Source organism: Melospiza georgiana, chromosome Z (genome assembly GCF_028018845.1).
Source record: "Melospiza georgiana isolate bMelGeo1 chromosome Z, bMelGeo1.pri, whole genome shotgun sequence".
NCBI classification, from domain to species: domain Eukaryota; kingdom Metazoa; phylum Chordata; class Aves; order Passeriformes; family Passerellidae; genus Melospiza; species Melospiza georgiana.
The window spans coordinates 25,629,992-25,655,048 of NC_080465.1; the positions used below are offsets into that span (position 1 = coordinate 25,629,992).

General features: G+C 38.0%; 1 protein-coding gene across 2 annotated transcripts in view; it reads left to right on the forward strand.

The window, feature by feature from the left end:
• Positions 1 to 25,057, forward strand: part of MFSD14B (major facilitator superfamily domain containing 14B) — a 48,591-nt gene that overhangs the window by 21,048 nt on the left and 2,486 nt on the right. The window contains exons 8-12 of one of the 2 annotated variants that reach the window (XM_058044174.1): positions 409 to 480; positions 2,948 to 3,060; positions 3,947 to 4,044; positions 5,812 to 5,969; positions 7,522 to 9,112. In XM_058044174.1, the coding sequence (XP_057900157.1) occupies positions 409 to 480; positions 2,948 to 3,060; positions 3,947 to 4,044; positions 5,812 to 5,969; positions 7,522 to 7,722 (642 nt within the window). In that variant the 3' untranslated portion in view covers positions 7,723 to 9,112. Of the gene's footprint in view, positions 1 to 408; positions 481 to 2,947; positions 3,061 to 3,946; positions 4,045 to 5,811; positions 5,970 to 7,521; positions 9,113 to 25,057 lie in introns of those variants that run through there. The other variant, XM_058044175.1, reaches the window with a different exon arrangement.

Consider the following 25,057-nt stretch of genomic DNA (forward strand, 5'->3'; position numbering starts at 1 on the left):
TAACACTTGACTCCTGATGCATAAACCCTGCAGTATTTTAAGCACGTGTTTACCTTAAGCAGGCCTTTGTTCTCATTTAGTACAGCAGTTTCTGAGTCTGTCTTGAAGTGGGATCTTGCCTGTCAAAGACCAGCTGTGTTTTGGGGAGGGATAGAGAACTTTAGTTTCCAGATCTATGACTTCTTTAGTCTCCTTTTTTTTAAGGCAGGTTTTTTTGTCCCTTTATACTTTTCTTGGCAAAGAGTCAAGTTAGGGATCATTCTTGAAAGTGGACACTTCCTGAATGGATCCTGTATAAATCTAGAGTATAAGCAGGGATGAGTGTTTTCATTGAAAAGATATTCCCTGCTACTAATTGTCCCGGATTGTGTTTGGCATTTGTTTCACACAATTTCTGCTTCTCTGCAGGTAATAGGCTTTGGATCTGCTAGCATTGCGGCATTTATAGCTGTGGTGGGCATTCTGTCCATAATAGCTCAGGTAAGCTCTGTTTCTTAATGCTTCATTTAAGCTCATCTAAAAACTTTTTACCTGCTCTAATGTCAGTGTATCTTGCATTCACTAAATGTTGTATTCGTATACAGTCCATGTAAATTTCTTACTTTGTATAAGCTTTCCGTAGTAATACTGGATCTGGATATCAGAAAGATAAAATTTGCTTGACTTGGATCAGTGAATTCATTGAAACTCTGACTTAAAATTATTAAAACAATACAGGAAATTTGTTACTAAATGCAAGGCATTCTGAAAGGGAAGTGCCTTATTTTAAATAAAAGTCATGCCACTTGCACCTGCTCAGTTGGTTTGTGCTATCAAACTTGCATACAGGCAGTCTTTCCAGGGTGACTTAGGCTCCGCTTGGAGGCTGAGGAGCTGTGAGGCCTTGTTATCTTCTTGTCATATTTCTTAATTGGCAGCAGTGAGCTGATTTTTCAACAAATCCTTTATGTCTTTTGTAAATCCAGGTTTTTATTATGTGATCTTTGGTATCTTTATGGATGCAGTTTGTCTTCCTGTTCTGATGACAAGAGGAGGAATGGCATATAGAGTATGTTGTACCCTTGCTGCCATTCTTAGCTGAACGAAGGTCTTACTGTTTTGATGTAAACAACACATTCATCAATGTTTACCGGTTTTCCTAGTGGCAGTTGTGGCCTTCCTTAGCAATTCAAGAAATTATTTTAATCTTTGTGCTGTGGTTTTTTCTGAGGCTATTGTGTGCCCTCACATCTGCCAGTCATACTTTATGCTGACCAGTATTTTTCTAAAAATCTCTAAGATGGTTTTCCTTCAGGTTTATAATTTTCAGTGTTAAAATGAGGAAAATCTTTTGGTTTTTGAGCTTTTTGAAGAGTACAGCTTAGTAATCTAGGCTTATTGACATAATCTTTGCTTCATAAATACTGATTTGTGTTGGCATGTTGGGTAAGAAAGAACTGAAGATAGAATTACCGTATTTTTTCTATGTAGCATTCAAACTAGAAATGAAAAACAAGAAAGCTAGGGTGAGCAGTTGTCCTTGGCTGGATGACAAATACCCACAAAGCTGCTCCAGCACTCCCCTTTCCAGACAGACAGGGAAGAAAAATTAAGGTAAAAAGCAACTCTTAGGAGATAAGGTAGCTTATTAAAGCAAAAGCAAAAGTTTAGGTGCACAAACGGGGGGAAAAAAGGTTTATTTTCTGCCTCCCATGAGCTAGCAGTGTTGAGCCACTTCCTGGGAAGCAGGACTTCCACACACGTAGCAGTTGCCCTGAAAAGTAAACATCATAAATAACAAATGTCCCATTCCTCCTCCTTTTCTAGCTTTTGTATCTGAGCTGATACCATATGGGACGAGTTATCCCTTTGGTCAGTTTGGGTCAGTGGGCCAAGTTTTGTCCCCTCCCAGGATCTTACCCATTCCCAGTCTGCTGATATGGGGGGAATGTTGAGAGACAGCGCTGATGCTGTGCCAGCACTGCTCAGCAGTAGCCAAAGCACTGGTGTGTTAACAACACCTTTCCAGCTACCCACCAGTGAGACCAGTCAGAGTTGCTGTGGGAAAATCAACTCCATCTCAGACAGACAATCAGGAAGAGAAGAGAGGAAGTGTATTCTGCTCTGCAGTCCTGGTTCCTTTTCTCTGTATTTTTACTGAAGCATTGCTGAGTTTCTCCTGTTAAAGAAAAGTGTGTGGTCCATTAACTGAATCAAGTTGTCCATGTGGACTTTGCTTTACTAGGAAGTGTCTGCTTCTTGTATCTGAATTGGGATCTCCTTTCCCCTCAGCAGTAACACTTCTAAAAAATGGAAATACTGATCTTTGATTAGGATTAGCTTTCATGTGCAAATGAAAAGGTCATGTCAGTTATGTAAAGAGTCAGTAGAAAATGTAATTAATGGTGCCTTGGAATTGGCCAAATTTCAGTGTATGTGATGAAGGTGACAAAGCAGCAGGATTTACTTGTAAGTTTAAATGTAAATTTGCAAAATAATTCAGCTGACCTAAGGAGTTTACTTTCTTCTGAGCTAACAGTCTTTTTTTCTCTAGTATTTGTAAATACTGGTAAATTGAAGTTGTGTCCAGCCTGCACTGTCTTTGCTTGGTAACTGCTTTTATTTTGTGGAGTGCTCTATTCCGTAATACACTAGGGCTTGTAGAGGTGAAAATGAAAGCCTGTTTGCATTGGAAATAGACACTGTCATCTAATATACATAGAGAAGGCAGTACATATGGTTCTGGATGTCCCAAAGTAGTAACCCTTTAAGTGTTAAGAATATCTGTACATTAAATGTTGAAATGACTTATCTGTATTTTGGGCTTAATACAGGAGGAGAAAGAGGACAAATGTTGTGAATTTTCTCATCATTTGAAAGGTCCTCTGAATTACTTTGCATGGGAGAAATTACTTTAGCAAGTCTGACTTTTTAAAACAACTTTTGGTTGAACTTATTTCTCTTGCAGACTTTGTTTCTCAGTATCTTGATGAGAACTATAGGGAACAAAAACACAGTTCTCCTTGGTCTTGGCTTTCAGATCTTTCAGCTGGCTTGGTATGGTTTTGGATCTCAGTCTTGGTAAGCATGCGTTTTGCAATGTAGACACTTGTTAAGGAGCTGAAAGGTTTTTTCTTTCCCCCGACAAATTCTACTTTTGTTGTCATGGGTATTTGAATGTTCTGTGAATTAAGTATTCCCATTTTCATTACTCTACCAAAATTTGGTCTCTGTTTTGCATATGTTGGAATGATAGAATTTTGTGTACTTACAGCCCTTTTGAAAAGGGAGTCTTTGCAACATTTTGTTCCACTGAGTACTAAGTCTATGAATGTGGTTAAAACTTTTTCTTAAACTCACAAGCTAATAAGTAGCATGTTCTCTCTAGTAATTCCACTAGATCTATTTTACCCATTAGGTATTGGACCTATACTTGTTTTTGTAACATATTTTCTTACTCCAACTATCATCCGTCTTAGAAACTATCTACAGTTTGTTCTGTTGGAAACTGTCTAGAGTTTCTTCTGTCTTTAAGTAGAGACAATTGGAACCATAAGCTAGAAAATCTTACTCTTTACAAAGTGTGTCCTACTGAGAGGGAGGAGTGCTTGTCATTTATCAAGAGTACTTCCTAGTCAGTTGTAGAAACTAGAGAATTGTCTCTCTGGGACACCCTGGGAAATTGTTCCTTTGTACAATGTTTGGAGAGGAAAGCCTGCTTCCCTCCCATTCCCCTTTTTTTTCTCTGCTAGGATAAAATCAAATCCAATGTGCTTCTCTTCAGCAAGTTCAGAATAATATATGGGAAGGGAGCAGGAAGATAACCAGATAATTTCCAGTTCTTTAGGTGTTTTAGTATGTATATTTTGAAAGGAATGAAATGTTAAATAAGGGTGCTCTTGTGGTAGTGTGGGGAGTAATTATAAGGGCAGTGTCATTTTTAATTCAAATTATGTATTTAACACAGGATGATGTGGGCAGCGGGAGCTGTAGCAGCGATGTCAAGCATTACATTTCCAGCAATAAGTGCTCTGGTTTCACGAAATGCAGAGGCAGATCAACAAGGTGAGTATTTGATAAATTGCTGTTTTTGCATCAGACTGCTTTTTTCTCTAGAAAGCAGAAGAGTTACCTAGGTGTACTTTTCAAGTTATCTTTGTGTGTTTTCACTTGGTAGTACCTGTGGAAGTCTGCTAGTCCATGTAAGGAGGAAGGAAGTGCACAAATTTATCATATTTACATTGTAAAAGACATAATTTCTGATTAGCTACTTCTTGTCTTTCTTTCTGTAACAGTACTATGAAGGCAACAAAAACATTCTCTTTTTTTCTCTTCCTTTTATTATATGCAGTATTCTCTAAGTAAACAGTGAGGATTAATGTAACAATACTACCTTTTTAATTACACATTTTACCAGATTGAAATAAATGAAGGAAAGAAGTTTTTTTTTTTTTTGTAGAAAAGTTGGCCCTATTTGATACAATACTTCAGATTTTCCAGGAGTAGAAAAGGATGCCAACATAACCAGTTAAACTGAGAAAACACATAATTTACTGTGTTTGATATGAAAAGCAATGTACAGTCAGAAATTACTCCTCCTTTAAAGTGAAATGAGAAGTCATCACAAATTAGAACACTGGTAAAAAGACTTCGTATTGTTCTCAAACTTGAATTTAGTATTCTCTTTAAAAAATGCTTACATATAAATTTTGAGTATCAGTTATACTTTAGCTTTGTACAACATGAAGTAGGTAAATGCAGGAAATCTGAGAATTACCAAGGAGATACTGTTCCAGGAGGTGGATTTCTGTTTTAGGATGCAAAAGATGGTATTTTACATGGGTTTTTGTAATTATTCCCCTCTCTCCCATTTTTTGAGACATTTAAAGATTTTTAAAGACTTCTGTTTACATCAGGAAATTACTGGTTTAGTTAAGCTGACAGAAGCAATTGAACTTTGATTTTACATAGAGGAAAATGGTGTTAATAGCTAAGGCTTTCAAGAGTGAGGTTTTGCCACCTAGTGGCATGAAGATTTTAAACTTTCATATCATCAACCTATGAAGTAAAAACTTTTTTGCATGTTTTCTTTTCCTCCCATTTTACAAGTTACTGCCTTAAGGATGAAGCAGATTATTAATATTGTCAAGTAGCATTTTTAGACTCTTATTATGTGAAGTTAATATCATCAAAACACTTTTTGCACTGTTGCCACAATTACTTAATGAAATCAAAACAGAAGTGTACCTATAGCACTTTGATTAATCAAGCTTTAAAAAGAATCCATTATAAAAGTGCAGTCAGTCAAGTATTGTGAATTTACTGCTGTATACTTAATTTACTGCCCTGAATAGGTTACTTGGTATTTAAATAAATACTGGTCACAATTTGTGCGTATTTTCCCAATCACAATTCTTAACACTTAGGTGCATTACTCTAAATTTCACTTGAAAATAAATTTAATGGGAACCACATTTAAATGCTATCTTCGCTGTCTTCATTGCAGACTTTGGGTGAGAGTGGAAGAACTCTAATATTAAAAATTAAACCTAGACATAAATTTATTTATCATAATAATGAAATATTATCCAATAATAAAAATAATAATTCTTCCAGTAATCTGCAAGTATAGTGACAGGACTATGGTGTGCAGAGGATTATTTGAATCCAACAGATTTGTCTTCAGTAAACTTCTTACATCTTAGAATGTAGAAATAATTATGATATGCTCTATTTTGGAACAATTATTAGAATACACTCAGAGCTCTTGGCTCTGAGCATTTCTTCCTTGCTTAAAAAAAGATAATTCTACTTGGTTTTTTTCCTCATTAGGTGTTGTCCAAGGAATAATAACTGGAGTAAGAGGACTGTGCAATGGCCTGGGACCAGCACTGTATGGCCTTATTTTCTTTGTCTTCCATGTGGAATTCAATGAATTCCTACCTGATAACACTTCTGAAACTGCAACACAGCAGTATCCCAGTAATAAGGTTAGTTCAAAATTTGGTGTGGAGTTTCCTGTGTAGAATTTATTGTGCCAGAAATCTGTCTTTTTGGTTGATTTAAAATCTTAGTTATTTAATAAACCTGGAAAGTGAGAATTAAGTTGTTTAAGAACAAGATGTTCTTGTTCTTAATTCTCACTTTTCGGGTTTATTAAATAATTCAGATTAAGATAATTTAAATGTGATCGTAAATACTTAGATTTCCAGTAGCAGCAGCATTGGTTTCGGTATTGTAACAGTGCCAGGTAACTTATTTTGATGTAAATTTACTGGAACTAAAGTTTGAGTGAAGTTGCATCATTATGATTTCCACATATTACAGCAAACAGAGGAGTTGTCAGATGTGTTGGAGAGTAATAATAACACTTGGCAATGCAATGACAAAGGGCAGCTTTTGAAAGATTTTCACTCCTCTCAGTGAAACCACAATTATGTGGTTAACACTCAAAAGCTGTTCAGATGAATTAGCTGTTATACTGCAAATGAGGGTGTATTAATTTGTGGAAGTTCATTTCTTCTTTGAGTATTTGTGTGTGTAGCACCTCTTGAAGATTTAATATCATCAAAATATATTTTTGATTTGTTTATATGTGCGGACCATCAGCTGAAAATTTAGGCCTCTGACTGTAACAAGAATTGAGGCAAGGGAAATACCCAGTTACTGTATACTTATGTTCAGGTATTTTCCCACTTTATTTGAGAAGAACTTCCTACATTTAATTTGGTAGAATAAAAGTACACAGGATTGACAAGCTTCACTTTTGGTTTTATCTAGTTTTAGTTTACACAGATACAGAAAAGTTGTTAAAGATTAAAAAAAAAGCTGGATTGCTGACATTCTTCTTTTGTAGAGGTTTGCCATCAAACCTGGCTGATTAAAATTTGTGTTAAAACCTTTCTGGTGTTTGTTTTTAGTTGGGGTTAGGAAATGAGGATAAGTTTTGTTTTTGAACTTTAAAATAAACTGCTTAGAAGCAAGAGACAATAACTCCAAATACTGAGTTGTCATACATGAGTAACACGTGTCTGCAGCGAGAATAGTCTCACTGTTATTTTGCTCACCCATATATTGATTTTTTTGGGGATGCTTGTTTATTTCGATAACTTGATTCTAGATATCTCAGCCATGGAAAAGTGAAGCTAAGGTTATTGAGACTTGTACTTGTGGATGTTGAAATCTTATTCTATTAATGTTCAGAGGAGTCTTGTTGATTTAACAAGCATGTTGCCTAAAGCAAAAAAATAAATTACAAAAAAGCATCAAGTCAACATCTGTTTCATTATCTAGGCAATCATACTTTCAATTGAAAATTTGATGTGTTTTTCATTTTTCAATCAGTGTGGAGATCAGGTGAGGAATTTGTGGGGATTTTAGATGTAGAAAATTCACTTTAAAGTGCACATATGAACCTGTTTGCAAAAATTTTATAGTCCCCATAAATGTGTCTCTCATGATCTCCTGCCTTAGTGGTGTAGTTAATAATACAGAAGTCAGTGTCTGAAACATGAATTCTTTATTATGCTTGTTTTCCTGTAGAGAGCGATCGTTCCTGGTCCCGCCTTCCTGATTGGAGCATGCATTGTTCTCCTGGCTTTTCTAGTTGCCTTATTTATTCCTGAGAACAAAGCCAGCAGTACCAAAAAACACAGCAACAGCATCAGCAGTAGTCAAAGTAACAACCTAGACCAAAGTAACGAAGAGGACATTGAACCATTGCTGCAGGATAGCACTGTATGAAGGCTAAATTCTGAGGGGCTGATGGAACAAATTCATGCACTGAATTGTGGCTCTGGAAGCTTGATGGGAGGTACAGAGTATCCTGCCTTTCAGGAGAAGGCAGCTGTGACAGGAGGTCACTTGCTGTATGCTACCTGAGGTTGATGTCATGCATGCAGGAGTGGTTTTTTAGAACAGCAGGTCACAAGCTGGTGTGATTCTACCCAGTATTGGACTGCAAATGCTGTGTCAAATTCTGATATTGGGTAGAAATCTGAATACAGAGACAGATTTTTTTTAAAGTTTGAATGTTTAGTTCCCAAAATTGCAAATTAATGCAAAATAAACAGGTTTGAGTCAGAACAATTTCAGCCATCACTACAATAGGTTGTTTTACATTTCTTATGCCTTTTTGTCTGCATCTATGCCACATGTAGTCTTCACAGCATGGAAGGCACTGATCTCTATATAGTTTTGGTACCTGAGATAGTGGTTTTCAATGAAATTCTCAAGTATTATTTACTAGCAAGAACTCCAGTAGTTACCAGAAAGCAGTGATGTAAATGAGATGGCCGAATTGTGAATGTGTGTGATCACACAGGATAGTACTTAGCCATAAATGAAGGTCATGCAGAAACCTTAAAGCCACATTCTGCAATAATCAGTTATGTGCAGTTAAAACAAATCCAGAGGGCACCGAAGAGCCAGGTCCCATTAATATTTTGCTTATAAAAAAATATTTTAATATTAAAATGAGCAGTGTCAGAAATAGACAATTCTGAGTGGGTGCCAGAGTACTTTACATCAAAACATATATGTATGTACTGCATTTTGTCACTTTATCTGCCATATAAACTAATTTTTCCTATTAATTCCTTTGACCGCTGCCTTAACTGCTTCTTAGTGTTCAGTTATTAATCATATTCAGCCTTCATATCACTGTCTTACCTGCTGAATATCATAGATATATGAATATCTTTTTTTTCTAAAAGATGCTTCAAAGGAGTGATGAATTATAACAAATGTGCTAATTTTTAGAGACATTTTATGAAGAACACAGAGATTTATATGTATTTTGCTGCAGTGTAAATGGACTATTAAACCCAACTTTGATGAAGTACTCCTATGAATGTTTTATATGTATACAATATATGTAGATATTTGTAAGGAGTTTTAATTTTTCCAGATGGGGTGCTGTGTAAATCATGTATTTATAAATGTAATGAGGGTACAGACAGTTATACAGTTTTTTTTAAAAGGCTTGTGTATTGACTGAACAAATTTTAAAAATATATATTTTGAAACTTGTTCCATGTTGAGCACAGATAAGAAACCTTTTGTACTTATGCAGGTTGGTTTTTAAGTTAGTAAGCTTCCTAATGCATAATAAATATAAATACCAAGCTTTCTAGGTTTTGTGAGTACGTGTCTGTTTTTCCAAGTTCACTGTTGTGCCTTGGCTGCTTCAGAGCAGAAGTGGGTTTATCCTAGTCTTGGATGACAGTACCTGGATTCCTGTTCTGTTGTGTTGTGTTTGTGTTATCAAGAGTGGTGAAAAGCATGCTTTGCTTAGACGTTCCATGGGTTCCTGACATGTTATCCACTGGAGTGGAGAAGCGGAGAATGAAAGTACAAAAAACACAGAATAATTTCTGATCTGAACACTACTGCAGAATTAATAGCTTTTTCTGAGGAAGCTTACGTAGAAAATTCAATTTTTCTTGTATTCTTGAATTTCTGGGCTTTTATGCAGGATAATCTTTTTTTGCTGCAGGCCAGACTGCAGTTGGGTAAGTTTTGCATGATCCTAGCTTAGAATGTCATAAACTTGATCTATGGAATAGAATACAGATATATTAGTGTTAAAAGTAGCAGTTGTCAAATTTATTACTGCTTATAGTATCCCTGCAATGGATTGGATTTTTGAAGTAGAATCTCAAAATCACAGAATGGTCGGAAGGGACCTTTAAAGCTTGTGGGATAGGGACATCTTTCATTAGAGCAGGTTGCTCAGAGCCACCCTATCCAACCTGACCTTGAACATATCCAGAACTTCTAGGAATTAATTATCCACAGCTAGGAATTAATTATCCACAGGGCAACCTGTGACAGTGCCTCACCACCCTTTATTGCAGAGATTTTCTTCCCTTTGTTCAAACTAAACTTTACTCTTCTCATTTTAAAACTCTTACTCTTTGTCCTGTTGCTACATACCTTGGTGAAAAGCTGCCTCCTATCCTAAAAGTCTTTTTTGTATATTGAAGGGCTCACCCCAGAGCCTTCTTTTCTGCTGCCTGAACAACCCTGAACAATCCCAAACAACCCCAGCTCTCAGCATGTCTTCACAGGAGAGGTGCTCCAGTCCTTCAGTCATCTTTGTGGCCTCTTCACTCCAACAGCTCTATGGTTTCCTGTGCTGGGGAATCCAGACCTGGATGCAAAAAAAATATTTTAAGCACACATCCTTACTCTATATAAATTATTATATGTGCTACTCTGCTAATTAAGTACACAATAAAAATGTAAAAAGGTAAGTTATAGATGAGATAAACAATTTTCAAATATTTTTATGTGTAGTGTAAAGTATTTTTCTATTCCCAGTAGAAAATTAGTTAATGATGCTCAGAAATACCTGATGCCTCATTGTTTTTAGGAATTTTTGTTCAACATGGTGGTACAGAGATTTTAAGATTTGGTTCTAAGTTAATTTATCTTGATTTTAAACGTCAATATGTATTTAATATCTGTTTCTAGTATCTGTCATTACTGAAATAGATACCTCACAAAGATATTTATCCAAATGGAAAGTGTGTTGAAGGCTGTGCTTATGAAATCATGATCCTTGTTTTTCTGTCCTGCCCACTACTTATGCAAAGGTGTATTAATATTCAGGTTAATGCTCAACTAGGAAGTTTCCATTTTCCCTGATGTCAGTCAGTTGGATTTGCAAGCTAATTGAGAGGTCTTGAATTTTTGTGTTTACAAATTGATTAAAAAACTTCCCTCTGGAAGATTCTTTTAAATGGGTTAGAAAGTTACTTCCCTATAGAAGTGTACAAATAGTAGAGGTTTTTATGGCTGAAACTTCTGCGCTTCTTTTTGCAACAAAATTGCATGATGATGGAAACACTTCCAAACTTCCGTTTTCAAAATGCTCCCTCCATAAAATACCTTTATTTTAAAAGGAAATTTTTCTTGCTTATTGTTAGAACAATACCTTTATCTTGAAGAGATACACTGAATGTTTTTATTTTTCAAAAATATTGGCATAGTACTGGCAGGCCTTTTTGTCACAGAAAAGGTCAGGAGATGTGGACCAACTGCTTTTCTTTCCATGGAAGAAAAATATAAGTTTCACATGGGATAACCAGTGAACCCCTGTAGCATAAAAGACTTTCATGGTAGCTCCCCATCTATTTCCAAAATACTGTAAAGATTCTAATATTGAAAGGTCTTGTTTTTATACAATTACCACACTGATGACAATGTAGGAGTTTGTGTGCTTTTGTCTCCAGTTTTTTTGCCACACCTGCTTGCACATGAGTGATCCAGTGAATAAATTTCACTCTTGCTGTAACCTTATCCTTAGATCCCTTTTTTCTAAGGGTTTCTATTCAAAGCAGCCACTTCATCAGTGGTTACACTTGTACAGTTTTTTCACAAAACAGAACTTTAAATAAAGGAACACTTTACTGTTGAGCAGCTGCTATTTCTATTACATCTTTTTATCAGGGACTAAAAAGTTGTTCTTTATGTGCTTAATAATGTAAAAAAATCTAGCAAGTGTCTTAAACTGAGACAGGATAGGAGCACTTCTACTTTCAAATCTCCCACAACCCATAACTTGTTCTAATATTTGTTTCTTCAAGCCTTCGGCATTCTTCTTCAAACTTCAGAGTGTTTTCTGTGAAATCTGTGAAATAATGCATTGAATATCACAGGACATCAAACATTGCTGAAAAAACTTACAAAGGTTGTCCTGGATGGCTAATTTGTAAATGCCCTGTTAATCCTTGTGGCTCTGTACGATTGTTAGCTAATGCCTAAAGGTACAATATACACTTAAAAAGACGTTCATTGTTAGAAATAGCACTAGTAGATTTGTATTTCAAGTACTTACTTTGACTGTTTTCAGTTTTTTTTGACCAACTTTTTCTCAAATCGACTACATTGTCGGTGATATTACCATGCAAAGTGATTGATGAAGGACTTGAACTAGAAGCAGAAGTATCACCTCTGGAACGTGTGTTTCTGCTTGTATCATTTGTGTTACCTTCGATCTGCATTGGTTTTTTTTTCCAGACCATTTTTGAGAGACCAGGTAATTTTATAAGAGTTAGTTTAGTTGCAGATAGGTAATACAGTCTGCTGATGTGCTTTACTGGGCACATGTAAATGTCAATACACTGAAAATGAAAGAAGGAGTGGGGGCATCACTGTCAACTCCCTTCTGCATTGTGAAACACCCAGTCTTCCCCAAGGGTGGGTACCTTGTGTTCTGTCTGCCTTGAGTGTGACTGTCTGGCATACACACAGATGAGAGTGCAGTGTCAAGATATGTTATATATTAGTAAAGTTGTAATTCTTAATACTTTTAGGTGGTAAATAAAATACCTTTAACTAAAGCTTTCCTCCTTGTACCCCTGAGGTGTGCTTAACTTCTATGTGGGAGACCATTGCTCCAGAGCATGTTTTATTGCAATGTAACAACATGCAATAAGCGTTCTTCACTTCCTCAGTGTAGTAATGGGCATGCTTCTTTGGGGCAGCTGCTGATCTGTGTGTGGGGCCGTGCTTTTGATCCAGAGAAACAAAGTTCTAGTTGTTCTGATAAAATTTACCTTTGTTTTTTCTTTTTTCTTTTTTATTTTCATTTTTTTTCAGAAGAAAACAAATACAGTCTCCCACCACCACAAAAAAAAAAAAAAAAAAAAAAACAACAAACAAAAACCCAACCAAACAAGCAAACAAAAACCCCCAAAAAGACCAAAAAAGCAGGGAAAGACATTATGAATTAACAGTACAAAGATCTGGCAAACTATACTTGGGGAACTTCTGTCCTCAGAGATTTTGCTCTGTTGTGTATGTGCATTTATTGTGAAAACATGCTACTGTATTTTGATTATAATAACTAGAAGATCATCATAAAACTTGTGATAAATAAACTTAATACTTAGATTGTTTTAACAGGCATGTTAAGCAATCTGTTATATATATACTAGCATCATTATGTCTCCTAACAAGAAGAGAATTTGATTTTAAGAGTTGTTTAAAATTTTTGGTCATGCTTTTCTGTTCTGGTCCAAAAGCTTTCACTCACAGGATGGCTAACCTGAGACCCTTCCTGGTCAACCTGAAAAAGTTGGTGAAGCAGGACGAGTAGATCCGCAGAACAGCCTATTTTTATGTGATTGAGGAGACTGAGCATGACTTCTAGTCCTCTGTTTAGTGGCATGCTGTCTCATGGGTTCCATTTCAGGAGCTTAGTGGTGAGATTGATCTAAGAGTAAAATCTTGAATCCAGCATGTGTAACTAAATTAAATCAGTTTATTTCCTAGACAATTTTTCTTGAACAAGTCGTACAGAAAAGAAGGTGCTGTTTGTCTTCTCCCACTGTCTGAAAAGAGTAGTCTTGCTCTGTTTTCTGAAAGAACACTGCAGTAAGAGAATGGAAGATAGGCATGGTTCAGGGTGCAGTCCCAGGCCTAGCATTGCTACTCAGCTGCCCTTGCAGTCTATTTTCTGTTGCTGTAAAAGTGCCTTTACATATTGCATTTTCAGCACTGGCACCTTAAAGCAAATGTGTTAAAATCCTTCCTTAATTTGAAAGTAAATGCTGCATCACCAGCTGAATCTCTAGGAAGTACAGAGCTGCATGATTTAAGTGCAATTGACTGCATTATGTGCTAGCAGTTTGGAAGTCAATATTTTTTATAGTCCTTTTTTCTGTTGACATGAAAAAATGGCCACTTCTGATTGCATACCCCAGTGAGAGCTTAGGCTTATGGATTTCAGAAAATTGCTTGTATCTGAAGTGTCCCTTGACTGATGCTTGATGTACACCTTAATGCTTATGTGTCAATATAATTGTGTTAAGAAACAGGCTGTAAAGAAAACTGTGCTGCTAGCTCTGATCATGTGAATGTAGGCAAAAATCTGCTAATCAGGACCTTATTTGGTGATGATGGAAGAAAAGCTGTTGGTGAATAACTAACTGGCAGGCAACATTATTCATGACAAAGTACTTTTCTACACATATGGAAAGTGTTGATCTTGAAAACTTGTCAGTGGTTGTATTGTTTTGTCCAGAAAATCTGTTTGAAAGGAAGTTTTAAAGGCAATTATTTTTTTTCCCTTCTCCTCCTCCTAGTTTTGATGAAGAGTATTTTTAAGCATATTTTACACTTTGAAGCAAGTCAAAATGTAGTCCTTTACTGCATTCTTTTCTGGAAGTCCTGATGTGTTCTCTTTAAGTAAGAGAAACTTAATCATATATGGGGGCGTCTGCTTTATCAGATGCAGGTGCCATTTTTGGTAACTTAATGCTGTTTCTCAGTGTAGTGGTTCAAATATCCTCTGAAAAGCAGTGAAGGGAAAAAAGCAAAACATGACAAACATGACAAAATCGTTTTAGTTACAGACTGAAGTGCTGAGCACTGAAGAAAAAAGTTACACGTGCAGGTCTAAGCACCCTTCCTTGTTGCTTAAAGCCCAAAAGTAGCTTTTTGTTGCTGTCTTACTTCTTTATGCCTACATAATAAACAAAATGTATTTTTTCATCATTGCCATCATCTGTAATTGGCTTATAAATAGCTGAAACATCAAACTTGCCCAGCTACCTACTCCTACTATGCTTTGTGTTATTTCAGTGCATCTAGTGGTTCCAGAAAGTTCAAAACATGTATTTAAGAAGAATAGTAGCATATTTTAGGTACAATATTTAAAGATGCATTCAAAAGGTATACTTTATATATTTTTTTAACACTGAAAGAAAAATAAAACTGGAAGGGAAGATTAAGAAATATAAATATTCACTAGATTATGCCACCTGAAGTGAATTGCATTCTGCATATCCTTTTCAGGCACACATTTTGACCTCGGAGAGATGTTGCAGGCCTCTGTGCAGTCCTTAGAGGAAAAAGCTGTTTGTAGAGCTGATAATTTGTGACTCTTACTGAGTGGTTAAGGATTTAATCTTCTTGGACAATAGATTTCAATTTTTCCTCAAGAAGTAAGCTCTCCCTACCAATGAGTTAGCTTTCATTTTTCAGACATGAAGGCATGTTTGGGAAAGCACCTTGGGAAATACAGAGCACTAGAAACTCTTAATGATCCTGGAACCAAGTAATCAAAAATAAATTCAGATTTTTTCCTTATTTTTAGTACAAATTGCAAAAACCAGATGATGTTGCAAGATCAAGAGAAGAACTTAATTTTTAGAGTTTTAGAATAATTCTGAAATTATTTGTCTGTGTATGAAATACATCAACAACACCACAGCTGCCCTTCTTGAAGATGACAGGAAAGAAAAATGTGATAAAGGTCAGACTGTCAGGCAGCCTATTATGAACAAAACACTTTCCTAGGGTAGAGCCTCGCCAAGGGTGGGCTGGTTCCACCTTGACATTACAGCGTCTGTCAAAAGGAAAAACAACTCATGACTCCAGGTAATAACTGAAGGTAGTAAAAACAACTCATTTGCCCTATTTCTTCCATCTCTAGGGGGAAAAATACATCAAGCTACCATGTAGCAATCATATTAAAAAGTTCTGCACAGTTGCCTCAAGCAGTTGGTTGAGGTCTTTTACTTTATTATGAAATACACAAAAGTAAAAGCTCATCTCTAAGTTTATGGAAGGAGCCCTTGGTAAATATATTTGAATTTATTTGGCTTTATTCAGTGTTAAACATAGTCATATTTGGAGAAAGAGCAATAAAAATGGAACAGTGAAGATGTATACCTTTAGAGGTAAATTTTTAAAATTCTGTTTAAATTTGTTTCCCTATTTGCAAAGGCTCCAAACTCAACCTAAGAGTTTTGTCTTTTGTTATTGTATTTCTTGCATGATTACAAGAAATGCTAAGCTACCTAGAGCAGAGTACAGATAGGATAATTAAGTGTATTAAAAGTGCATTTGAGAAAGCATGGTATTACTGAAGAAAGAGAAGGAAAGAAGACAGCATGACTTTCTAACCAACTGAATTTTCAAACCTGATAAAAAAACCTCATGAGGTAAGCAAGGTTTATCTGTATAAAGTGACGCAAAAGATTAACATTGGTTGCAGAAAGTTTTGTTAATATCATTTTGATAAAAGGTGTTTTCCTTGCAAACCTAGCTTTGAATGGAAATATTTTTGACATGACACTGATCAATGATTTTGGCGAAGGTTATATCTGAAATATACCTAGACATTTGAATTTATACCTATGAATCAAAAGCTAATAAGAAAATCTGTACAGCAAACTTGATCTGTGAAAACTGAGAAATGGCCTTCAAAGAAGACAATTCATCCCCATCTGACATACCCATTTTCCTCTGATACTGTGTGCCACAAACTTACAGGAAACAGAGGAAAACTTACACCTTTAGATAACTTGTTCTTTAAGATGGAAGGCTGCTTTAAGATGGAAGATGCCACAAGTCTCAAGTGTCCATTTTGCAACTAATTCCAGTAGGATACAATTTCTTAACTACAGTACTTCAAAAATGTCTTTGATTTATTTGTTCATGATGCAATATTGTTTTCACCCTTAGATGACAATTCTTTCCTGTCCATGCAAATTTTGAGGTCTGTAGCTTTTGGCACATGACAGGTTTAGCAGCAAATACCCATGCTTTAATTGGAGCGTTCACATGCTTTTTGTCAAAGGAATGTTAGTTTGATGCTGTCTTGTGTAGCTTTTGTCCTGCATAAAAAAAGACCTAAAAGTCTAAGGGAAGGCTGACACAGCAGTTCTATTTAGAGCATTGAATGTGCTGATCACTTAAGACTTGACTGCATTGTGTCTTTACTGCCTAAGGTTGCGGTGATAATGCCATTGGCAGGAGGGAGTGAAAGTGTCTGTCACTGCTAGTTGCAGATGTCTAGAAAGCCTACTGTTAGCAGCAAAAAATACCAGAAAATCTTGGCTTTTGTTTTCACAGTGTCTGCTTTCACGTCGTGGTCTCAAGAGTACTGTAAGGTGCAGGTGTCATTGTAAAAAGATAGTACCACTTTATTCCTAAGAGAAATTAGTCATAGAAGAAAATCTTAGCTGAGGAAGTAGTACATCCATCCACAATCCCCAGAGTGGTATTTGAGTTAGAAAGTGCCTTAAGGCACTGAGCTTCAAATACTTGGGTAAAACATCATACATGCCTCTTCGATGTTAGTCTGAGACCTTGTCAGCTTTTTTAGATGATAGAACAGCAGTGTTATATCAAAAAGATACTGAACTATCTGATAAAATTATACCTGGCATCACCATTAAACTTGAAGGACCACAAAAACCTTTACCAACAGAGAGCAAACTGTGGTGCTAATGCTAAATAAGACAACCCCCAGGACAGACATACTGAGGAAGTGAAAAGTCTTTGGTGTCTCTTTGAAAGATTGTGACATCTGAGATCAGTTTCATTAATGCATCCTGTGGATAGAATAAAAATCCTCACCTGCACAGTCTTGAAAAAGAATTTAATTAAATAATATCCAAAAATACTCACCCTCTGTGCAGTAGAAATGTGTTTGCTGAAGCAGGTGGTGGCAAGTAGAATAGACTCCTGTTTTATAATTAAATGTTGTAAATATCAGAATACCTTTGGCAAGAGTATTCAGCTGTTGTGTTAAATAAACTTGCAACTGAAAGTAGTCAGGCACAGAAGGAGTCATGCCTCTGCGAGGTTAGATGGCTAGATATTTAGCACATGCCCCATTATTGAAAAACAAATGGAAACAAAGATAATTAACTTAGAGAATGTATAGATATTTATACCAAAAATATTAAGAATGGTGTAACTGAAGCATTAACAGAAGAATGTATTAAAACCTTAGAAACAGCTGAGCCAGGGGTATGGTATGTGTAAGTTGCTGCAGAATGCTGTATATAGTTTTTCATTCATATTCCATGACAGTGTCATGAGTCTACATTGGCTGGATGCCAGGCACCCACAAAAGTTGCTTGCTCACTCCTCTCTGCCTCTGGACAGGGGAGAGAAATGTAACAAAGGGTTCATGAATTGACATAAGGACCAGGAGAAGTCTCTCATCAAATATCATCAGGGCAAAACAGTCTCAAATTAGAGACATAAAGTGAATTTATTACTAACACAATCAGAGCTGGATAATGAGAAGTAAAAAAAGCTCTTGAAAACACCTTCCCCCCACCCCTCCCTCCTTCCCAAGCTCTACCTCCTTACCGCAGTGGTACCAGAGGACAGGGAATGGGGATTATGGTAAATTCCTCAGCCATGCTTTATCCTGCTGCTCAGGGGGAGGAGTCATTCCCCAGTTGCACCGTGGGGTCCCTCCCACAGGAGACAGTTCTCCTTGAACTTCTCCGATGTGAGTCCCTCTCAAGGGCAGCAGCTCTCTGTGACCTGCTGCCATGTGAGTCCCTCCCATGGACACACAGTCCTCCCCAAACTGCTGCAGCCTGGGGCACTCTTCCACGGGGTGCAGTCCCTCAAGGAGAGGCTGCTATAGCAGGGGAGCAGGGCCCCTCTCTCCACGGTTCTCTCACGGGGTCACAGCTTCCTTTGGCACCCACCTGCTCCAGCCTGGGGCTCCTCCATGGGCTGTGGGTGGATCTCAGCATCCCTATGGACTTCATGGGCTGCAGGGGCACAGCTGCTTCACTTCACCATGGGCTGCACTACAGGTGGCAGGGGAATGCCAGCTCTGTGCCTGGAGCACCTCCTGCCTCTTCTTCAGTGACCTTGGGGTCTGCAGGGCTGTTCCACCAACTGTGTTTTGATTTCTTCTTAAATGTGTTATCACAGAGGCCTTACTGCCATTTATAACTGGCTCAGCCTTGGCCAACAGCACACCCAGCTTTGGAGCCACCAGGGACTGGCTCTGTTGGACATTCCAGAGCTTGTCAAAGTACCCACCTCTGTGGCTCCCCCGCTACCAAAAAAACAGGCTGTGCAAAGCCAACACAGATAGCAAGAAGGGAAAACTTGCAATATTATTGCTGGCAAATTGAGAGATCTGGAGCCACAAAATGTTCCTAGAGGAAATGAAAAGAACCACAAGTCTTGGGCATTTGCTCCAGTAGTGGAGCAATAGGATATGTTTAGCACATGGCCCAGTCAGTGTGCAGGAGTCAATCCAAAAGAAATCGAGATGTATGAGAGTTGTGTAGAGAGCAGTGTTGGTGCTCCGTGGTGTCACGATCCATCCTTACTAACAGGTTTCATGATGGTTCGTGGATTTGATCTCAGGGTGCAAAAAACCAACACGGCACAGGGGATATGCAGTAATAATCAAAACAAATGCGCCTTTATTGAAATGTGATAGCAGGATTAAGGAAGAGAAAAAGATAGAGAGAGAGAGAAAGGGAGGGATATAGCTACCAAACGTAGAGACGTAGTCCTTTAGTCCAGTCCAGTTGAGGATCTGCCTGTTACGTCTGGGAGATCTCAGAGGTGTAGTCCATCTGGACTCTAATTATACTCTTTTTTGATGGGGGAAGGAGGGAATGGTATTTGGAAAGGGTACACACAGTCTGTGTTCTCAGTGGTGGGTGAGCCAGTCTTCATGGTCTAATGCTCACACCTGCAACATCCATCTTGCTTTGGTCAGCTTGCCTCTCCCACACACACCTCCCAGGATTGGGGAGTCAGTCCCAGTCCTTGGAAGGAGGAGAGAGGCCTTTTCATATGGGGGTTTCACATCTCAGTCCTTGATGGAGAAGCTTCATGCATCTCAGTCTGTCTGTCACGGTGGTTGTAAAACAGGTGAGGATCTTCTGTGGGAGACCACCTGAAACTCAGGAGAAGTCAGCCAGGCCGAGAGCTGGGACAGCTTCCAGAGCTGCTATTGTTGCAAATGGGGCATGGTGACCCTTCTTAGCATACAGCAAACACACCTGTGGAAACAATAACTTAGCAATGCTCTCAGGTCTCAGGGCCTTGTTGGCATGTAACTTTCTCCTTCTGAGCCAGCGATTTTAGACAGTGGGGTCTTCTCTTCAGTGGTCCCCCAATGATGATCTTGAGGCAGATGAGGGAAAATTCAGAAAGACTCTCACGCATGGTGAGCCCAAGGGATTCTTACCAGGCTGCTTAGGTATCACAGAACTGTAGAACCAAGGAATGGCTTGAGTGGGACATTAAAGATCATCTAATTCCAACCTGCCTACCATGGGCAGGGACATTTTCACTGAGTCAGATTGCTCAGAGCTTCATCCAACCGGGCCTTAAACACTTCCAAGGATGGGGCATCCACATCTTTTGTGGACAACCTGTTCCAGTGCTCACCACTCCCCTCGAATTTCTTCCTAGTGTTTAATCTAAACCTGCTGTCTTTCAGTTTGAAACCATTCCCCCTTGTCCTGTCACTGCACGCCCTTGTAAATAGTCCCTTTCCATCTTTCTTTTAAGGCTCCCATCAGGTACTGAAAGGCTGCAAGTCGGTTACTCTGAAGCCTTCTCCTCTCCAGATTGAACAATCCAAATTTTCTCAGCCTTTCCTCACAGGAGAGGTGCTCCATCCCTCTGATCAACTTGATGGCCTGCTCTGGACTTACTCCAACAGGTCCCTGTCCTTCTTGTGAGTCCTGTTCTGTCCTCTGGGAGCCCAGAGCTGGATGCAGGTTCCAGGTGGGCTCTCCCCAGAGCAGAGCAGAGCAGAGCAGAGCAGAGCAGAGCAGAGCAGAGCAGAGGGGCAGAATCCCCTCCCTCCCCTGCTGCCCACGCTGCTCTGGGTGCAGCCCAGGACACGTTTGGCTCTCTGGGCTGGGAGTGCCCATGGCTGGGTCATGTCCGGCCTCTCACCCACCAACACCCCCAAGCCCTTCTCACAGGGCTGCTCTGCATCTGCTCATCCCCAGCCTGTAAAAGAAAAAGAGAAACCATACCTTGGTACTTCAGAGAATGCAGCTGCACACACAGTGTATTTGAGATAATTTTCTTTAATAAAATTGCCTCCCTCTTCTGTAACATCTTGCATTGAGTTTTGCTACTAACCTCTCATAAATATAGTTAAAAGCCTTGCCATGGCTGTTGGCATTTTAGCAGAGTGGATGATGACTGCAGAGGACTTTGCTTTGTGTTGTCAAAGGCAAGTGGTGCTACCAAGAAGGAAGTCTGTCAGAGGACCATTTCTGGCATTGCTGGCAATGCTAGTTCTTTGAGAGTTCTGTTTTAATGTCTTTCCTTTATCTCAGGCAGATGATCCAGCTGTGCAACTGCATTAGAGAAGATTTAGGAATGCTGCTTTCTGTACAAAAGGGAAGTATACATCAACAAAAATTTTAAGTATATTAAAAAATAATAAATCATATGTATGCGTTTTGATAGTAGTAATTTCTGGAAGGAGGAGACTGTTGACCCAATACCTATTTTTATATCTTCATTAGGAGATCATATGGTACATCAGGAAGGACTGGTATTTGGAAGCTTGTTCTGGACTTCTGGTTTTGTTTACACTTATTTTTCAAGGGATTTACTCTGAGTTACGTCTAGCTTGGTCCCCTATGCTAAAAGTCTCCACCACACAGGTAGTTTGGAAATATCTAAAGATGAAATGTTTAAAGGCTGACTAGACTTTACTGTGAAAGAGGGGCTAATTGCAATGCCCAAGGCATTTGTCCAGTGTACAGAAAAACCATCCCGTGTAAGCAAACTCTTCAGTAGAGCGGGCTAAGGGAAGGGCTTCCAAACTGCTCTGAAATAGCTGGTGTGGATCTAGCCTAAAGGGAACAAATTTTCTTTTGCGTTTTTTAACCCCTCTTTCAGATTAAAAGGTGAAATTCACTTTCTTTTTTTCTTTTTAAAAACATGTTCTAAACTAGGTCTTCCATTGTAGCGGATAATTTTAAAGGATTCTGAGTAAGGCCTCTTTGGTAGCTCTCTGCCTTTGTTGAAAGATCTGTTCCTCTAGGGATAGTCCTCACATGGATTTTAATGGCAGTGCAATTTTTCAGACTATGAGGACTTGGCCCTCAAACTCAGTGTCTCAGGTCACACCTCAGAATTATCCCAAGTCCCAGAGTCATTTGCAAAGCCGCCTGCCATGCCTGTACTTACCCATGGCTAGTCCTGCTGAGGTCAGAATACAATTAAATGGGCATGTAAATCTTTGCAGAATGATGTCCTGAGGCTAGAAGGACCTTAAATAGGTTGATTTTAGATTATGTTTGCCCAGTCCTTTACAGGCAGGTTGGTCCCGCAGATGCATACTGCCAGTATGAGCATGGTGTGCTCTCATTCGGAGCTGTGTGGGTCCCATAACCACAGCCAGCTCTGGAATGAAATCCACACAATAGATCTCTCTGCAGGGCAGGATGAATTAACACAGATTTCTCACAAGGGAATGGTTGCTCCCAATTGTGATCCAAGTGTGAAAAGTGCAATTTTAAAACTGGCTTCAAATGATGACATAGGTAAAACCTTTAACATATTAAGACCAACAATGTCTTAATAAGAACACTTTGGTGATAATTGTTTACACCATCCTAGGCTTGCCTTTAATTTCTTTTATAATTCCCTAAAATTTCCATTTTTTCTTATGTTAATCTGAAGGAGATGTTGCCTTCCAGAATGTATATTCTGCTCTATGACCTTTACATACTGACACACAAATGCCAGCTGACTTAATTTTTGCAAATGTACTGTAGCTATTGAAGATATCTATAGCAACATTTAAGTGTATATGTTTTTGCAGGACGTAACATTCATGTTAGGATCCGTTCTTTCTCTCCTCTTACTGTGTATTATTCATTACTTGGTGTTCATGTAGCTTTATATCTTCATAAAAACAGCTTGTTTGACTCTAAACCTTAGATTACAGAGAGAATTCAGAAAAATGCATCATTAATATTTTAAGTATAATTATTATAAATGCATGCCTCATTATAAATGCAGATTCCTGAATTTTCTTAGTCTCTTTGTATCCATTACATGTTTGTTTTCTGATGCCTGTGCTTTTGTAAGGCTTCACTTCTAATGAATAAACAGTCTTTAGCAGCAACAATTGTAAAAAACCCTAAACCATATTATTATCCAGGTGTTAGAAGATACAGCTCAGAGATGACATAGTAAAGTTAAACAACATTAATGAAAATATCATATAGTTTCCTGCACCATTGGAATCAGTGCTGAAATGAACTTAAAATTTTCATGTAATTTTCTACTAGAAAACTAAACCTAAATGAAGAACTAGCATATTCATGAACTAAATGTTACCTTCATGCAGAATTTTATGTTCTGATGGCTAAGGTACTGAAATATGTTTGCAATTTATTTGTCATTTCCTTAAGCTACAACTATAAAAGGTTTTATTACATTTCAAAAATATTTAAACTGTGCTAGAATTGAGTTATTGTGCTCTGAAGTCAAGTGACCACTAGCTGGCAATGTTATACAGCTCTTCCTGTTACAGATTCATTGCATAATACATCATGGTTTGACTCAAGACCTTTAATTTTAAAAATAGAAAAAGAAATTGGATTTCAGTGGGGCTGGGCACTTCTGAATATTTCACTGCTCAGGCTCCAGTGCAGATTAGCAAGAAAATAGGAAGGGCAGTGGACAGAAATTGTTTCTAAAGTAATAACCTTTTCTTATAGGATTTCTTTTGTTTCTCTGATTCAGTGTTTTTAGTTTTAATTTTGATTTTAAATGTCTTTCACTTACCTCAGACCATCCAGGGTGTTGAAAATGAAGCTTATATAATGATCTGCAAATAGCCTGGACAGTGCTGTCAGCTCTTTGAAACCCCAGTGTAGGTGTCCTTCATTGCACTTATTTCAAGTGCCTTTCCCCCACATTCAAAGGCCTATGTAGTATCCCTTGCTTCCTAAGGCGTAATTTCATGTCTCCTTTGGCTATTAATCAAGGGAGACAAACAATCAAAATAGTGTACTGAGGGGGGCTACCAATGGCAGGACAAGCTGGCTGCATTTCTGTGCTCATGCACCAGATACACATCCTTTATTCACTCTGCTCTTTCATTGCTGCCAGATCTCTTTCTTGTAAGTAGGTGGTCTCGCACATGGATGAAATGCAGTGGTCACAATCTATTATTTCCCAATATGAAAAGAAAATGTAAATGAATGAAGCACTTGGGCAAATGGATTTAAAAACAAACAAACAAACAAACAAACAAGCAAACAAACGGTCTTAGTATTTTGCACTGTAAAGTCATATATTTTGTCCTGGAAAAGGCCAGACTGGGGAACAGAAAGGTGACATAAATGCCTGCTTTCAATTCTGAGAGGATTATGGAAGAGAAATCATGCTTGTGTCAGAAATGATTTCATGTACATTTATTGCCTGAAGAGTTTTGAGATTTTTATATCTGTAAGATTTTGGAACATATTGTTTGTCATTTGTCCAGTTAGAAAATAGTCTTGTGCAGGGCTTGTATTTCCTTTTCTTACTGTAGTCACTGCTGCCATTTGGTAACTTGAGAAATAAGTAAAGAACAAGGCCCTGGTGAAGAAAGAAATGTTAAAAGGAAAAATAATAGAGTCATTTAAACAGAGGCATTTAGAAGGCAGAGGTGAAGAAGGAGGATGTCTTGAAGTTCAGCTTCAGCATGGAATAAGTTCAGCATAGAGTGCAATTCTTTGCTAGTCCAAAGTGGTGGCCCAGCACCCTCTGAATACAGGGGGAAATCTGGGCCTCAGTGACTGAAGTCATCTACTAAAGGACTCCTCTACACATGAATATTCCCCTGCTTTAGGAAAATTGCTACCTTCAGAGGGAATAGATATGTGAAAAGTACAGCTGTACATTAGACATAGCAAGCTTTTATCTGAAAATAAAAAGTGACTTCCACCCAGCAATTTGCCTAGTGGAGCTTGGCTACAATTGGAATGCTAGCAAGAAGACTGAGGTTGTGGTATTTAATTACTTCCATATTTCTTGGGTTTTCATGCTGATTTTGATACCTGCCAACCAGTCTTTAATATGAAAACTCTTTCTTCGATCATGGACTCCCTCTGTCCTTTTATCTTTTATCTGAAACATGCCTTCTCTCTTAGGAGAAACTGTTCCCTTTAGAAAAGTTAATGAAATGTTTAGGAATTAGGAAATTAGGAGACTGTTAAGTTAGTCCATATCTTTCTGTGCTGGATTAATTTTCGGTAGTCCTCACTGAGAAACAAAGGAAGAAGCTGGAGCTCAAATTATGAAAAGTATGCTTTTC